The sequence below is a fragment of the Gadus chalcogrammus genome, chromosome 12, assembly GCF_026213295.1.
Source record: "Gadus chalcogrammus isolate NIFS_2021 chromosome 12, NIFS_Gcha_1.0, whole genome shotgun sequence".
NCBI classification, from domain to species: domain Eukaryota; kingdom Metazoa; phylum Chordata; class Actinopteri; order Gadiformes; family Gadidae; genus Gadus; species Gadus chalcogrammus.
This window is the reverse complement of record NC_079423.1, coordinates 21,673,566-21,692,582: the sequence shown is the minus strand read 5'-3', so window position 1 is coordinate 21,692,582 and position 19,017 is coordinate 21,673,566. Positions and strand designations below refer to the sequence as shown.

At 43.6% G+C, this 19,017-nt stretch overlaps 1 protein-coding gene across 1 annotated transcript in view; it reads right to left on the bottom strand.

The window, feature by feature from the left end:
* The window catches only part of cdh2 (cadherin 2, type 1, N-cadherin (neuronal)), a 76,680-nt gene extending 72,037 nt beyond the window's left edge, over positions 1 to 4,643 (bottom strand). The window contains exons 1-2 of the mRNA XM_056604533.1: positions 4,396 to 4,643; positions 1,934 to 2,075 (exon numbers count right to left, since the gene is read on the bottom strand). Of these exons, the coding sequence (XP_056460508.1) occupies positions 1,934 to 2,075; positions 4,396 to 4,485 (232 nt within the window). The 5' untranslated portion in view covers positions 4,486 to 4,643. The remainder of the gene's footprint in view (positions 1 to 1,933; positions 2,076 to 4,395) is intronic.
* Positions 4,644 to 19,017: the final 14,374 nt, after the last annotated feature.

Genomic DNA, 19,017 nt, shown 5'->3' with positions numbered 1-19,017 from the left:
TAGGCTGTCCAGTTCTGAAGGTCACAGAAACTGTTTTGTTGCCTGGACAAGCTACTGAGGTTATAAGTGATGCATGCAGCTGCATGTCATCTGCCGAACAATGGTAGGAGATGCCCCTATAGTAGATAATGATCTGGCCTATCTGGCCTATAGACAACAAACACAGGATGGGACAGAGGACGGTCCACTGAACCACTAACCCACCATCATGCAGCACATTGGAGTTGTCAGAATACAGATGAGGAAGTAACTGAGCTAGTTGTAACATTAGGTGCATCTTCTCATCCTCGCTTCAAAACAGCCTTTTCTCTTAGGGCATTGCAAGAGTCTCACTTTCAGACAAAAAAGCTTTCTGAAGTTTGGAGATCATTTATGACGAGGTGTAGAACTACGTCCAAATTGTTATCTGATCCAACACAGACTACATCTAGGTTCATGAATCCTCTTTTTGGCTGATAAATTTTCAAGGATGAGTAACTGCTTTTCTTTTTGAGAATGACTTTGATGAGTTTAATGTTTAACGTTCAGGCGGTGCCCCTAAGTATTTTTTCTCATCTCCTAAAGAGTTCCTTTCCTGTCTAAGCTGTATCCACCGCAGAGTCTGCGGACGTGCAGTCTGCTAGGAGCTAGATCATTTGCTACAATGCATTTGATTGACCCGTTGATGCGCTGTATGACGCTGTAATGTGACTTTTATGATCACAGCAGTCTGTTTTTGCAGCTCATGTGGAAGAGTGAGAACAATATGTTGTTCCTGTAATGGCCTTGAGGTCGTTCACAATCATTCTAATTCAATTCAAAGAGATGTGCGTACATTCTCGTAATACAAAGCCAATCGTTTCTTTCTTTGTTCAGTTAGGAACTTAGTGGCTAGTTCATCTTCATATTATGCATTTTCAAAGGTCCCGGTTTTATTTCATTAAAATGTCATTAAGGATTGAATATTAATGGGTTTTGGCCATATACTAGTGTGAGGCAATTCCCACCATCAATGGGACAAATATGGATTGTTTTTTCTGCTGGCTGCACAAATCTCCAACAATGGTTACGCTCTGTTGACGGCAAATCTTTGACTCTCTCAATCCGGTTGAGTGAAAAGCAATGGGGGAAAACACGGACGCTGATCCACACTTTTATATTTCGGTCTATGGTCTAGACCTGACCCTTGCATGCAAACTCTGTGGCCACTGGCCAGATATGTGAGCAGATCTCTTGTGCTTATCATTTTAAATTCTTCCTTGTAAAATGCTGTTCATTGCAGTTTCACTCCAAATAATGATTCCAATCTGAACATGTAGTCAATTTAAATTAAAGTTTGGTATAAAGATAAAAGTACACCTGCATAAAGGTATGTATGTGGGTGTGGTCATACTTTAACATGATATCCATCCTACTTTAGCCTTCCATAAGAACATAATATGTATAAGTACTGTTTCTTTATTTTCTTTCTCTGGATCTTTCTTTCTCTGCATCTCTCTTAATCCCTCCTCACCTCCCACACACATTTCCTCGAACAACCACAAATTTAATCAAATCAAAGACGCCATTATAAGCGCCAGTTCCACTCAAAGAGCAATCAAATATCACGGCGAGGACTTCTTTCCAGACACACAGCCCCCACCAACAGCTAGGGGATTACCACTTTAGCACTGCTGCCCATGTCACACTTATTCCGAGTAGTTTGGATGGAATTGTGTGTGTCAGTGTGTGTCTCTCTCGATATGTGTGCGTGAATCTTTGTATGAGTGTGTCTGTTTGTGTGTGTTTGTGTGTCCCTGTGGATGTGTGTCTGTGTGTGTGTGTGTGTGTCTCCGTGTTTGTGTCTGTATACGTGCGTGCACATGCATGCGTTTGTGTGTGAGTGTGCGTGACACCAATACGACACAAAATAAAAAATATGGAGGTGTGCTAACGGGTGAATTAGATGACTCACCGTTGAGGAGATGCTGTCCCTTCTGTAGGTCTGCATCCACCATGATACTATACTCCTGGTCCGGGAAGCCCCTGGTGCATGAAATCGAGACCTGTTCCGCCCCTACAGACCCCTGCGCCGCTCCGCCATACACACAAACAGCCTGGACAGAAGGGGAGAGGGCAAGGATGAGATGTATTGCATCGTGGTAACACTGGAACACCTACCGAATATACAGTACAGACTAGCTTTTGGGTCCCATAAATACAAGCAGATCCTCTCAAATTATAACAATATCAACCATAGTTTTTTTAATTGCTGGTTGCCATGTTGTTTGGAAAATCAATGATAATATATATATTTGTGTTGAGGGGAAATATATGGTGAAGCAGGAAGAACAACGATCTGGTTTCATACATTATCTGCACAGCTCTTATTGGTAAAATGGCGCTATTCTATGGATCATTTTGGTGTAATTTTCAAGTTCCTCTTTGAGCTCAATTATTCATGTTGGGGATCTTTTATCACTCAGACGTTGTTCATAAGCAAGGATCCTCTGGAGTCTCTGCTTTGTAGTTGCACATTGCAAAAGCAAACCCAGAAAACATTTTTGCATGACCAACAGATATTTCAGGTGTTTCATCTTTAACATTAATATCGTACATTTTTGTCTGATCGATTTGGTTCACTGCTATTACTCATGTTATTTGCATGTAAGGGTGTGTGTGCGTGTGTGTGTGTGTGTGTGAGGGGGGGGGGGGGGGGGGGGTGTATAGGATGATGTATTTGGGGGTGATCTGTCTGTGATGAAGTATATCAGACATTCAGTGTTAATCTTGCTGATCTTGATTTATTAAATGTTTTGATCTAACTCAAGGACAAGATTGGATGTCTGTTTTAAATCTTGTCGAATGGAGGCGACATTTATAAAAATATATCAAAAACACGCTCAATAGCAATTAAATCCAAGTCTTTCACACCAACTGAAATCAACCATCGGTATATAGTCTTAACTGGGTCAATTAATGTTTCTATTTACCGTCTAGACATCCTACGATCAGAGAAGGACCCCTTCCCCCCTTCAAAAATAAATAAAAAGTAAGCACCAGGCACAGATTTAGGACAACATTACACAGTGAGGGAAATGTAAATAGATCAATTGGACGCTGTCAGAACTGGCAATTGCCAACAAGAGTAGGTACAATTTGCCTTGTTGCTGTAGAAGTTAGTGCCATGTGGCCCAACGATGCCAGGAATATATGACGATCAGCTCCCTCGCAGTATTGCACCAATAAAAGTGATTTGTTATTCTTATTGGAGATGTTACTTTTTTGATTGCTGGTGTTGTTGCTGCTGCTGATGTTGTTGTTGTGGGCAAAGTAAAGCAAACTGGCAGCCTGATTAATTCTTGTTTACTCTTTACCCGTTTGTGGGGCACGACTGTATAGGATTTATAACGTGTAAGTGCTAGCTTACGCAGTCATGTGATTTATCCTTTTACAGAGGCCTAACCTATGTTCCTTGCAGAGCCAACATGTTATGAGCCTTTGTCCTTGTAAGCAGCCCCAAGCTATTCACCCATTTTTCAAACTGTTTACTTGGAAAACTAAAGAAAAGTCGTCACTGTAGGCTACGGTTGTCATGGGGACTGTATTTGTCTTGAGATGCTGTCTGTCTGTCTGTCTGTGTTTTTGTCTTGACGTAAAAAGGTGTGTGTGTGGGGGGGGGGGGGTTATTCTCAAGTTAAAGCACTCTGGCATACTAGAGGAAAGAGGACATGAAAACCAATGGCTGATGTTGACCCCGGGTATGAAGCGGACGCCCAGTCACACAGGATGCAATTGATCATCACTCCCAATGAGCACTCGGCGTCGCCTACAGGCCTCATGTTACCCACCCCGAGCAGAGGGGTTCTTGATAACACGGGTTCCCGCAGGTGGATATGCAAAGGATTAGACCAGCATATATTTAAACAGACCTCATAGATGCTTTTAGCTGTAATATTTTAATCATTATTCGACACCCTCTCTGTGTTGGCTACAAATTGTTTAAAGCCATAGGCGAAAACAAGGATCTATCCTTGGGCACCGATGTCGGTCCTTGTTTCTATTGGATATAAGGCTGCCCTAGATAGGGCAACATTTAACAGTGTAAGCTGGTATCATCGTTGTGTAAAGCCATTGCAAGTCCCCGATACATTCTAAATATTGGTTTCTATTCTCGACCACAGACCTTCATCTTAGAGAAATGTGGAGGCATAAAGCGTCTTGGTGAATATAGAATCGCGACACTAGACGTAAAGCGAATTATCTTCATCTGTAGTGATTTGAAATGTTCCACCATCAGCAATTAACCATGCGTTTATGTCCGACCTAACCGGGCAGCAGCACCGCATACACGGCATCATTCTTCGGAGCCTCATCAGGATGCAATAAACGGCGAATTTGCGACTTGTCGGATCACAAAAATATATAAATTATTACCTGTAACGTTAACGATGCCACGATGAGGATCCCAGCGGCTCTGATGAAGTGCATTGTTAATACGGACTCCTGGAATTCCAAAATATACATGTGTTAAAGACGCTGAATCCAGAGCTTTTTATAGCCCGTTAGATCACGGCCAGCATGGAGTAACCTTCCTCTCTTGGACTATTCTCCTCCTCGTCTAATCGGCTCAGCGTTGTTCCACCCTCCTCCTGCCTGCCTGGTACTGAGGCAACGGGCTAGTCGTACTGGAGGAGCAGCCACCCACAACAAGACTCACGGTGGGCCCTCTAGTGGGCCACAATCGCAACCACCCTAGTCTAGCACTGAGCGTGCGCGTGCGCGTGCGCGTGTGCGTGTGTGTGTGTGTGAGATATATGCATTACACTGATAAGCATATTTAATTGAATTCCAGACAGTTGTTCAGTTGTTGCCAGATTGTTTTGCTGCATATTCGCATGATAAGGAATACCCAAACTTATATGAACACAATATTATCAGAAAAGCTGTTTTCCATGAATGCAAACAATTTTATTCTTCCAAATGGATAGTTGATTTGGTATCTGCTCACACAGTATGCACAATTGCAGAACAATGTTGCTTTGGTTTTGCAGGCCTACCCATCTCAGAATGGACGTCTGGCTCTAGATTCATAAACAACCTTTCTGAAATAAAGGAATGGAAACAAACAATATTAATAAAGCACATAACAGGATAATCACATGAGATATGATGTTTCATGTCTGATCTCATTCATTGGTCTTATGCACACTTTAAAAAAATATCTTAATACGATAAAGGCTATTAATATCATTAAGAAAAGATAATATACGAAAAAATACTGCAGGACTCCATGACCTCCCAAAACCAGCTCATTCTACCACCATTCACACACATCCTGAAACCATGGAGGACCACTGAATAGCTGTCTTCACACCACTGCTCAAAGAAATTAGAATAAGTAGTAGTGTAGTTATTACCAAGGACAATGTCATACATATCAGGTGGTTCTGGCTGCTTATAGTACGTTGGTTGCATTCCAGATATTTGGGACAAGCACCCCCTACACACACGTCACACACACACACACACACACACACACACACACACACACACACACACACACACACACACACACACACACATTCTGATCAGAGTAGGAGCAGAGTAGGAGCAGGGAGATAAAGGAAAGCTGTGGGAGAGACATTTAAACCAACTGTATCTGAAATTACCCTGAGACACGTAGTGAGTAGTCAGAGTGCAGAAAATAGAAAAAAAAAATATATATCCCGACCGAAAGGTCAAATCCATTGCTTTGTGTACCACACAACAATATCAAACTAAATAGCTCAGCAACACAGGGACCAACCACATGGCAAAACAGGGAGCAGGTGTCAAACAGGAATGGCAGGTGTATAACATCCAAGCATCTTACCACGAACGCAAGATACATTCTGTCCTGCTCACACTGCCTTGAGGCAGCTTTACTTTACTAGCGAAACCACAGCTAGGAGGCGGATTGGGTGGGGGTGTAAAGAGGTTGGGGCGCAGAGAGAATCCTAGTATGAAAAATACATGCGTTGAGACGAGATATAAAAAAGAGATGCCTTGAGGGGGAGCCTCAGAAGGAGAAGGAAGAGTAGAAAAAGGCATTAGGCACACGAGAGAGAGAGAGAGAGAGAGAGAGAGAGAGAGAGAGAGGGAGGGAAAGAGAGATGTGGTGGTCATAAGACGGTGAGGCAAAGAAAAAGATAATACAGAATGAGAGGAGAAATAAGGGCGCATGGCTTCACGTCTAAAAAAATACATGCCTCATTTTTAAATCAGTAGTGTGGATAATTTAGCATCACAAAGCATCATGGCGATGAGTGATAAACTAAGCTGTTAGATTATGTTTTGTGATGACAGACAGAGAGTCATACAGATAGGATACAAATAGGAAATATAAGATTCTTGGCTGATGCATTTTTGATGTTACACTGTCTTTCATTGAGGAGCACTGTGGCACTTTATGTGATACTGTGGCCTGACCCCACTGTGTGATTCCACTTCAGGGACCGGTAACCCTAACCTCTGAAAACAAGGCTCTGCATAAACACAACAAACAAACAATAAACACATTAAAAAAAACAAGTGAAGTCACTCACAAACGCAGAAGTACAACTTCCAAGTTCAGAAAGGAAGATACATTCCCAGTATTTTGAGTCAACCATCTGGGGTTCCTAATCAACAAAACCCAGAACATGTAATGACCCAGATCAGCTGAGCACGTAGCAGAAATTCAACGAAAATTAAATTTTTATATTAGATAATCAGCTTTATAAGCATTCTCCCTACTTCATATGCAAATCGCGGTCTGCAACATTGACTGTTTCTGCGAAAATGCTTGAAATTGTCCTTTGGTCCAACATAGAACACAATCCAATGTCAGCACAGGTTAATATTTTCTATGACTGATGTTGCAGACCACATTCTTTCCTGACACGCGAAGTGTGTGTAATCACACACACACACATGTGGCGCTCGCACGGTCGTATCTCATTGGCGGGCCAAATTCTCTGGGCGGGCAAGGCAGAGAAAGGGGAGGAGCTTAGATCCTTTATGACAACATATGGGACCACTTTCCAAATCAGCACGCTTGAGCCTCCATTTTTTCAAAGGCGGGCAGAACACCTAGTGCTCGTTTTACCCCAAACGCAAGTTTTAGCCACTGGGGGACCATAGGCCGGCTAGGGGAACTCACATTTAGGTTAGAAAACCTCATGAAGTGAGATTTTCATGCCATGGGACCTTTAAAATGTCAAAATGTTACTTGAACTCTGGAATTAGCCTTACAACACACAATGTCACATTCTAACATAAATGCGTTTGCTAGCTTTAATTTGAGAAGACAAAAGTTGCACTCCTATCTGCGGCACTGAACTTTGCTTTTCTTTTGCATATAATATTGACTCTCCTACACAAGAGTGACTCCTTTGAGCAATCAGAACCTTAGAACAATGTTCTTCCCTGACGCCTACACACATTCATACATCCTTCCTTGTACAGCCTCCACTGGCACAAGGATGTCAACAAAAGCGTTTTTCCATACTTCTGCAAGTTACCCTCCCCCCGCACACAAACACACACACGCACAAACACACACGCGCACACACACATGCACGCACGCACACACACAAACAAGCACAAACAAACACACACAAACACACACCCAAACCTCCCACAGAAGGCTTTTGTGCACATGTGCATCTCTAGTTTAATTTACATACCCTAGATGTTTGATTGCGAGCAAATGGTCATTACAATTCGTTACAATTCGTTCACAGATATCGTTATTAATCAAATTTCACCATTAGACCATCATTGATATGGCACTAGAGCTCTATCAAAGCACATAAATCGTTTTCATGCTGTTCCTGTATCTTGTTTGTTTCACAATTATTTTCATACAAAATGAGTGGTCAAACTCTTTACTAAATGGCATGGTCAACTTTGAACACCATATTAATATATATGTCATAATATATTAATGTAGTGGTATGAGGCACTGTCACACCAAATTTGTACCGGGTGCCAAATTTGTACCGGGTACGTAATCAGTTGTCCGTTGCCAGGCAACGGACAACAGATTACGTAAGGGGTTGTCCGTTGCCAGGCAGGTTTCAAAAAACAATCGCGCTCATGTTGCCAAAGACGAAATAATATAACACAGATAACGGATCGCTAGATAACACTTGTTTTTACTTTATATTTGTATTGTATTTAATTGTTTAATCGAATTTAGCTTAATCGAAAAACAAAAAATATTTAGACGAATCAAGACGGACACATTTTTGCACCAGGACACACTGGTACAGGCAACAGCAGAGTCCTCTTCTCAACAGTCACTTACTTCAGCCTCCTAAAACCCTCCCTCCAGACATTTCCACCACCCAATGCACTGCGTTCCTGGACTTCTTCAGCTCTAAAATCAACACCATTCACCAACAACTGGCCTCATCTCGCACCCCCTCTGATGACCCACCCTGGATGATCACCTCTGGCCAACCTCTCATCAGCTCCCTCTCTGACTTCACCCCAGTAACAGAACAGACCGTTTCAGAACTCATCCGCAAAGCCAAAACCACCACCTGTCAGCTCGATCCTCTTCCCACCTCCCTTGTCAAAGCATGTCTACCGTCCATCTCCCCCATGATCACCAACATAATTAACTCCTCCCTCACTACTGGTACTGTACCCCCCACTCTCAAGCTGGCTGCCATCACTCCCATCCTGAAAAAACCTGGTGCTGACCCAGCTGACCTTAACCATTACCGGCCCATCTCCAATCTCCCTTTCATCTCCAAAACACTTGAAAAGGTGGTTTCCGCACAACTACAGTCCCACCTTGACACAAACAATCTCCACGAACCATTCCAATCTGGCTTCCCTCCAAAACACAGCACTGAAACAGCCCTAGTCAAAATCACCAGTGACCTCCTCCTTGCAGCTGACTCTGGATTACTCACCATTCTCATCCTCCTCGATCTCAGCGCAGCATTCGACACCATCTCCCACCCTCTGCTCCTGGACCGCCTGGCTGGCATTGGGATCACTGATGCTGCACTCTCCTGGTTTACATCCTACCTCACCGGCCGTCAACAATTTGTTAAACTAAGCAACCACAAGTCTGGGTGTTCAGGTGTCTCACTGGGTGTCCCCCAGGGGTCAGTCTTGGGTCCACTCCTGTTCACCACTTACCTCCTCCCGCTGGGCACACTCCTCCGTTACCATGGGGTCCATTTTCACTGCTACGCTGACGACACACAGGTCTACATCTCTACCAAACCCACCGCTGCCATCCCCCCCACCTCCCTCATCACGTGCCTGGAAGAGATCCGGAGCTGGTTGAGCAGGAACTTCCTGATACTCAACGGAAACAAGACCGAGGCCCTGCTCATCGGATCCAAATCCACCCTCACTAAATCACAACACACCCCAGCTCCACTCATAATCATCGATGGATTCCCAGTACCCTTCTCCTCCAAAGTCAAGAGCATTGGCGTCATCCTGGACAACACCCTCTCATTCGCATATTCACAACATCACCCGGACTGCATTCTTCCACCTCCGCAACATGGCCAGACTCCGCCCATCACTGACCCAATCCAGCACTGAAATCCTAGTTCACTCATTTGTCACATCACGCATAGACTACTGCAACGCCCTCCTCACCGGACTCCCCACCAAACTCATCAACAGACTGCAGATCATTCAGAACTCCGCCCGGATCATCACCCGCACCAAATCAACTGACCACATCACCCCTGTCCTCATCCAACTTCACTGGCTCCCATTACACTACCGCATCCAATACAAAACCCTACTCCTCACCTACAAAGCTCTCCACAACCTAGCCCCCAGTTACCTCTGCGACCTCCTCCAAGAATACACTCCCTCCCGCTCCCTCCGCTCAACCTCTGCTGGACTACTATGTATCCCCACATCACGACTCACTACAATGGGTGCCCGGTCATTCAGCTGTTCAGCACCCAGGCTCTGGGTGCTGAACAGTCAAACAGTCTGACACCATTACAACCTTCAAGTCACAACTCAAAACTCACCTGTTCAAACTCGCACACAACGTCTAACTGATCACTGTTTTGATTGTTTGTTTGTTTTGTTTTGTCTTGTTTTTGTTTTATTTATTATATTTACTTATTCTTTTCAATGTCTTGTTTTTTAAACGATTTATGATGACTATATGCTCTGTAAGGTGACCTTGGGTGTCTTGAAAGGTGCCTCTAAATTAAATGTATTATTATTATTAAATCAATTAATATGTTAATACAGGATCTAGTATCACAGAACTGGGACATGATTTATAATGAAAAAGATGTGGACGGTGCTTATAATATATTTTTGGAGATATTTAAGGCAAAGTATGATAAACATTGTCCAATCAAAGAATACAACAAAAAAAGAGCATGTGATTACTGTCCATGGTTAACGAAAGGTTTGCAAAATGCTTGTAAAAAGAAAAATGCATTATACAGGAATTATATTAGACAGAGAACCAAAGAAGCAGAGGATAAATATAAAAAATATAAAAATAGGTTAATCAGTATTATAAGGATAAGTAGGAAAGAATACTATAAGAATAAACTACATCATAATAAAGATAACATAAAAGGGATATGGAACATATTAAATAGTATAATAAGAGATGGTGTCAAACAAAACAGCTTACCTAAATATTTCAAAGAAGATGATATTGAAAATTACAATATGGAGGAGGTGGCAGATCGTTTCAATAACTTTTTTGTTAATGTAGGCCCTGATCTAGAGAGTAAAATTTGGTGAACAGAAATCCATGCTCAATGTTCCTTGAGAGAGTCGAAGAGAAGGAAATATTGGACATAGTAAAAAACTGTAAAAATAAACAATCAACAGATTTTAATGATATTGACATGTCACTGGTCAAACTGGTCATTGAGGGGATTTCTAAGCCACTTACTCACATATGCAATTTATCATTTCAAACCGGTTCATTTCCAAATCAAATGAAAATAGCAAAGGTCATTCCACTGTATAAAAATGGGAGCAAACACCTCTTCACAAACTACAGACCTGTCTCACTACTGCCTCAATTTTCAAAAATACTGGAGAAACTATTTAATAGCAGATTAGATTCATTCCTGGAAAGATATAATGTACTCTCAGAGAGTCAATGTGGTTTTAGAACTAAAATATCAACTTCTCAGGCATTAATGGAATCCATTGAAAGAATCACAGACGCAATTGATAATCATCAATATGCAATTGCCATCTTCATTGACCTCAGAAAAGCTTTTGACACTATCAATCAAAATATATTAATTAATAAACTGGAGAAAATTGGTTTAAGAGGCATGGCAATAGACTAGATAAAAAGCTATTTGGACAGACGGAAACAGTTTGTGAAGCTGGGTAACCATAGCTCAAATTGCTTGGACATTGCTTGTGGAGTCCCCCAGGGGTCAGTATTGGGACAAAAACTTTTTTTTACTGTACATAAATGATATATGCCAAGTATCCAGGTTGCTGTCTATGGTACTTTTCGCAGATGACACTAATGTATTTTGCTCTGGTGATGATCTAGATACATTACAAAATAACATAAATGAAGAGTTGTACAAACTGAAATTATGGTTTGACTGGAACAAATTATCTTTAAATGTGAGCAAGACCAAAGCTGTGTTCGAAATCGTTCCCTATACACTCGTTCCCTATTCCCTATATAGTGTACATGATATAGTGCACTATATAGGGAATAGGGAACGAGAATTCGGACACTACGCTGAACATTTCTAAGCGTCAGTAAATGCGCCGGGTATTTGTGTGACGCAGAAAGATGCGCCCACATCATGTAAACAAACCAGGCACTCACGAGGAAAGCTGGAGGTTGTATTGATTTTGAATGTTACATTTCCTTGTTCAAGTATTTTGAATGTTAAATATTCTATGTTAAATCCCAAATAAATTGTTGACATTTCTAAACGAAAGCCGGAGACTCCATCATTAAATGTATTAGTTTTCGCGGTTATTCAGCTTCTTCTTCTCCTCCGGAAAAACACGACCGCATTGCATTGTGGTATACGGGAGTAACATGTAGGGAACATCGTATGTACCCTATTTTAAGTCCACTATATAGTGCCCTATATAGTGGACCACTGAGAATTCGAACACCCTACAAAATGGCGTGCACCCTATTTAGTGCACTACATCCATGATAGGGAACGATTTCGAACACAGCTCAAGTTTATGTTCTTTGGAAGGTTCAGGTTAAACACACAGTTAAAGATAGAAATTGATGGGGTGGCTATTGAACACGTGCACAAAATCAAATTTCTTGGTGTAACAATTGACCACAAGCTCAGCTGGAAACCACATATTACACATGTAAAATACAAAGTAGCAAGAAGTTTAGCAGTCATAAATAAATAAAGGTTCTGGATCATAAGTCACTTCACACTCTCTACTGTTCTTTAGTCTTGCATATTTAAACTACTGTACTGAAGTCTGGGGTAACAATGACAAAAGTTCATTACAGTCACTAATCATTTTACAAAAAAGAGCGGTAAGGATCATTCACAGGGTCGGCTATCTGGAACATTCCAATCCACTATTTCTACAGTCTAAATTATTAAAATTCACAGACATCGTCTCATATCAAACAGCAATAACTATATACAGGGCTAGGAACCATTTGTTACCATTGAACATTCAAAATTTGTTTGGTGAACGTGAGGGGGGGGCATAGTTTGAGGAGAGAACTCAATTTCAAAATTCAGATGAGAAATTCCACCATGAAAAGTTTTCGCATTTCCATCACAGGTGTCAAGTTGTGGAACAATCTGAGCGAAGTACATAAGCAATGTCCAAGCAACCCATGTTTTTAAAAGAATGTACAACAATTTAGTGTTCACAGGATATAGTGAACTGCACTAAGAGTCAGTAGGTTTGTGTATGTATGTATGTATGTATAGGTATACTGTGTATACACGCTGATGTGTCACATTCATACTGTTACTTGTTAAATGTATGTTGTAGATATATATATATGTACATACTTACATATGTATATTTATTTATATAACATAACATTTTTATATTCATTTATTATTATTATTATTATCATTATTATTATACAGAGTAAGTAATAAGAGGGGTGAGAGTACATACGTTTTTACTTCTTCTCACTCTTTTGGATATGTTTACATTAATGTTTATTTTTATTTCTTGTTTCTTTTTGCTTTTTATTTTTACTATTACTATTATTATTTTTGTCTTTGTTATTCATTCTTGAATGGCTTTATTGTTGTAATAGGCAAAATTTGTTGTTTTTGTTTTGTCTACATATTCAAAATAAACATGAAAGAAAGAAAGAAAGAAAGAAAGAAAGAAAGAAAGAAAGAAAGAAAGAAAGAAAGAAAGAAAGAAAGAAAGAAAGAAAGAAAGAAAGAAAGAAAGAAAGAATAATACAGATAACGGATCACTAGATAACACTTGTTTTTACTTTATATTTGTATTGCATTTAATTGTTTAATCGAATTTAGCTAGTAAACCGAGTGTTTAAAGTGTATCATAGTCTAGCTAGCTTGTGTTAATTTAATTTCCTTAATTTAATTTAGAGAATAGATTATAGGTAATAGATAGATGGATAGATAATAGATAGATAGATGGTTAGATAGGTGAGCAGGCATTTACTAACTGGTAAATGTTTTTATGATTATTATTCACGTTATCCCCATAACATTTAGCTATTACCGTGTAGGGAAATAGATAAATACAACATAATACAATACAAATATAAAGTTAGGAACGCTAATAAATGTAATTAGTAAAGTAAGTGTTATCTGTCTTGTCGCGCTCAGTGAACGAGTTCGCGAATGTTCTTGGACCTTCCCACGTAATTCGACGTGATCGTCTGTTGCCAGGCAACGCTCGACGCGATCGCCAGGCAGGTTTGGAATGGATTACGTATGGATTACGTAGGCGGTACAAATTTGGCACCCTGTACAAATTTGGTGTGACAGCACCACTGCTACTTAGACACAGGCTTCTGTTTTACCACGCCCTCTCCGGCTCGTTCGCCTATCATGTTTGTGTCGAGGGGATAAAAGTAGGCCGTGCCCTTCCTCTCGCTTCCTGCCTCTTCGGCCCGTCCACTTCCGGGTCGTTGCCCTCGCCGCTCACCTCAGAGCACAGATCTGCCGAGATCCTCATCGCGATCGGGGCAATATATTGGGGTCGTTTACCGCCGCTGACCAGAGCATAGTCTGCTTGTCGCATGGTGCGTGGTGGCTGTCTCCCCTGCTACGCCGATCCTCTTCACCCCTCTCCCTCTTTAGAAGGGACGCAAAATAACCGGACTGAGAACCGGGGTTATGAACGCTAAACCGAGAGAGCTGAGCAATCATGGTTATTTAAGTCATTGCTACGTTGTCATTGCTGCTGCTTTGCTGCCGCTTCTGCCGACTTGGTTCGGGGCTCTGTCTGCTGCCCCTGGTCGGCTTGCCTCCTGCTGTTAACCCTGTGTCCCGCTGCTGCTGTGCGTGGTGCGGTGTGTGCGTGTGTGGCTGCCGCTCGGGTGGGCCGCTGCGAGCTCCGCCAAGACTCACCCCTGGTTTGGACTGTGTTTGTGTGCGTGTGTGTGTTTTTTAGTTACGAGTTAATCTCATAAGGTGTGGTGTCGTTGTTCATTTAATTTCCATTTGGAAGGGGAACTTCTCCATCTGAGCCCTTGTTTATTTTTGTTTAAAACATATGTTATGGTTACTTGTTGAGTTGATATCCCTGGCCAGAGACTCTTTAATTTTCTTGTTTTCTTTCATTTTGATAGATTTTTGGTTGCTGCAAATTAATACTCTTTAGTTTATTGATAGATTTTTCATCAGTTGGTTTGTTATGTGATATTGTTTGTGTCAGTTGTGAGCCCTCCTAACTGTGCCTCTTTCTCGTAGAGCTGAAGGCCGACGGTGGTGGCGGTGGTCCTCCTGGGTGGTGGTGGTGATCCCTTGTGTGCGTGTGCTTCATTTAAGATTTTATTCGTGTGTACTTCATGTTTTTGCTGTGTGTGTGGGGTGCTCTCGTTTCTTTTGTTGGATATCACTTTCCCCTGTCGACCACTCCTCCAGCCGGTAAGCCTCAGCTTGTACCCACTTCCTTCCCCAGTTGGGCTTACTTTTCCTTTTTATCTTTTTGTGCCAAACCGTGTTCATTATAATAAAGTGTTTTATGTTATTCTTGAACTCCGTCTCCCGCCCTCCCTGATTGAACGAACTGAGTGTCTTATTGTCAGAGGTGACGATCATAATCGCATTATCACAATAATAGTGTACAGGTCCTTGGGCCCTAACCCAAGGTGGCGTTGTCGGTAACAAAGAGAAGATACTCTGATATAAATTAGTAAAGCCTCCTCGTGTTGCCACAAACTTGGCGTTGTCGGCAGGATTTTTAATTCAGTGGAGGTGGAGACGTGTGTTCTATGTTTTCTCTTTTTATTTCTGTGTTTTTGGTCCTCAGATAGCCAGTTGTGAGTGTGAATGAAAGGCAGCTTAAGGCGAACCAGCGGCGAGTATTGTGTTTTTTTTGTTTTTCTTTGGTAGCCGTAGCATTAGTGTTCTCAGTTTGGTCGTAGCTTTGAAATGGAGGGAGAGCTACAGGAGTTGATGGATTTGGTGGCACAGCTGAGGACAGAGAATGACGGGTTGCGGTGGGAGCAGGCTGCGGCCGTGCCTGGTCCTAGTGCTGCACCTTCCATTCCTGCTGAACCTTTCCCAGTGCCATCCGCTCCTACCGCTCTGGTAACGGAGCGACTGGTCCTTGTACCCTGTGATAGGAGGTGTCCCGTGTTTAGGGGTAGGTCAGGTATAGGGTTAGAGGAGTGGATTGAGGAGGCTCAAGCCTGTATGAGGTCACCTGTCCACCTTCGATCAAGCGTTCTTTCTGGTTGACCATTTGGAGGGAGAGGCGCGTGAAGAAATATAATATCGCCCGGCCACAGATCGAAGTGATTCAACTAAAATCATTGTGGTTTTGCGAGAGCTGTATGGTCGCTCCGACTCGTACGTTGCTTTACAAGGGGCGTTTTTCTCAAGGCGACAGCAAGAGGGGGAGACCCTTCAAGAGTTCTCACACGCGTTAATGAGTTTGATGTCTGCGGTGAAACAAAGTGCTGCAAGCGAGATGCCAAATGCAGACGTTTTGTTGCGCGATCAGTTCATCGAAAATGATATTGATGGTTCCCTTCGCCGAGAACTAAAACAACTCACACGCAGGCAGCCTACCGTCTCTCTGCTGGACGCTAGGGCAGAGGCAATTAAGTGGGAGCGAGAGGGATTGCCAGGGGGTGTGCGGGGCCGAAGCCAATCAGTACCCTCGATGCTGGGCTTGCAGTGTGGCGTTCGGACTGCTACTTCCGTGGCTAGTCCACCCCAGGCTTCAGAGTTGCAGGAGGTGAAACAGATGCTGAAGCTCCAACAGGAACAGATTAACTGTCTCACAGAAACTCTTGCTCGGCTGCAGATTAATCCGCAGCGTAATCATTCCTCTTACCGTGGTCCGGTAATCTACCGGCGGTGTCAGCTGCCTGGCCACTTTGCCAGGGAGTGCAGAGGGGAACGTGCCCCTCCTCCACCTCCACCGCCAGTTTCTAGGCGGGATCCAGCTCAGCAATCGGGAAACTAGCACCCGTTGAACTGCGGAGCCAAAGTTCGAGGGGAGGCGCCACAGGCTCACCAGTTAGGTTAAGGGATGGGGGAGAGACTAGGCTAATCAGTGCTTGTCCACACATGGACGTGGTTATGGGGGGAGTAAAGGTTCCTTGCTTGGTGGACACTGGGTCCATGGTGTCCACTGTCAGGGAAAGCTTTTTCCGGCCACACTTTGCGACTTGGGGCCAGGAGAAACTTCAGTCTAGCCATTGGCTTCAGCTTTAAGTGGCCAATGGATTGCCCATCCCATACCTTGGCTACTTGGATCTCGAAGTCGAGCTCAGTGGTAGGACTTTGCCAGGGTGTGGGCTATTGGTCGTCAAGGATCCTCCAGCTGATGTTTCTCTTTCTGCCCCGGGTGTCTTGGGGATGAACATCTTACGAAGATGTTATAGCACCTTGTTTGGGCAACATGGCTCTGCCCTGTTCAATCTGCCCACCGTTACCGAAGCACCAAAGCCTGTGGTGCAGGCATTGCAGAGATGTCATCAAGCTTCTCTGACTTCCCCTGCTGATGTCATTGGCAAGGTCAAGCTGCGAGGCAAGAAAGCTTGCCGTATCTTTGGTGGCACTATGCAGCTAGTTCCAACCACCTGTTCTACCCAACATTCTGGGACTACTGTGCTCTTTGAGCCCTCGGATCAGGGCCTTCCTGCTGGGCTGCTGGCGTCCCCAGCACTGGTTCGAGTTGAGGGAGGTACTGTGTACATACCTGATGTCAATGTGGGCACTTCTGATGTGTAGCTTTACCCCCGTACAGAGGTTGGTGTTTTGCGTGAGGTTTGTGTCGTGAGCTTACCTTCTGGGGTTAAGGAGGTTCCATCTTACCTGGCCGTTGTTGCATCCCAGGCTGTGACTTCTACGCTGCAAGATCAAGTAGACGTGGTTAATCTGTCTGCTTTGTCAGCCGAAGAGCGGGAGGAAGCCCGCCTTCTTCTTGGGAAATATGCTTCTGTCTTTTCTTCTCACGACGGCGACCTGGGTTGCACAAACCTGATAACGCATGAAATCCCGCTTCTTGACGACACTCCCATTCGTCAGCGCTACCGGCGTATTCCGCCATCGGAATATGAAGTGGACAAATAACACATCAGCCTGCTGCTTGATACGGAGGTTATCCGGGGGAGCTGCAGTCCGTTTGCTTCACCGATCGTGCTGGTTAAAAAAAATGATGGGCGTCTGCGCTTGTGTGTAGACTACCGGCAGCTTAACAGCAGAACTCGAAAAGACACGTTCCCTCTCCCTCGGATTGAGGAATCGCTGGATGCACTCACCGGAGCCCGCTGGTTTTCCACCAAGGATTTAGCCAGCGGGTATAACCAGGTTCCGGTGGCAGAGGCCGACCGACCCAAGACCGCATTTTGTACTCCTTTCGGACTCTTCGAATGGAATCGCATGCCTTTCGGGTTGTGTAATGCACCCAGCACGTTCCAGCGACTCATGCAAAGGGTTTTCGGAGATCAGCAATGTCAGTCGTTGCTTTTGTATCTGGACGATATTGTGGTCTTCTCCTCCACCTTTCAGCAACATCTTGAGAGATTGGAAGTGGTGCTTCAGCGGTTGCAATATGAAGGTCTGAAGGCAAAGTTGTCAAAGTGCTCCTTCTTCCAACACGAGGTGCGTTACTTGGGCCATATCATTTCGGCCGAAGGTGTTTCCACCGATCCAGGCAAGGTTGAAGTGGTAGCCAGCTGGCAGCCTCCAACCACCATCTTGGAGCAGCGGTCCTTTCTTGGGTTCGCTAGCTATTATCGGCGCTTCGTGGAGGGCTTTGCCAAGTTGGCTGCACCTTTACATCGCCTGGTTGCTGAACTTGTGGCGTCCAAGTCCGGTCTGAACAGCAAGTTTTAGAAAGGTGGACGGGAGAACATCAGCGGGGCTTTGAAGCTTTAAAATCTAAGCTTACCACTGCACCCGTGCTGGCATACGTTGACTTTTCCCTCCCATTCATCTTGGAAGTCGACGCAAGCCATGGAGGCCTGGGCGCAGTGCTTTCGCAAGAGCATGGAGGAAAGGTCCAACCTATAGCATATGCCAGCCGAAGCCTGAGGCCAACCGAACACAACCCAGTCAATTATAGCTCCATGAAGCATGAGTTTCTGGCGCTAAAATGGGCTATGGTGGACAAATTCCGTGAGTACTTGCTTGGCCACAAATGCATTGTCTTTACGGACAATAATCCGCTTAGCCACTTGTCATCGGCTAAACTTGGAGCCCTGGAGCAGCGTTGGGTAGCCCAACTTGCGTCGTTCGATTTTGAGATTCGTTACCGCTCTGGCAAGAGTAACACAAATGCGGACGCTCTGTCTCGCTTGTATCCACCCAGAACCGTAGTTCTTGAAATGATCATCTCTGGTATGCAGCTTCCACAGCCCTTGAAACA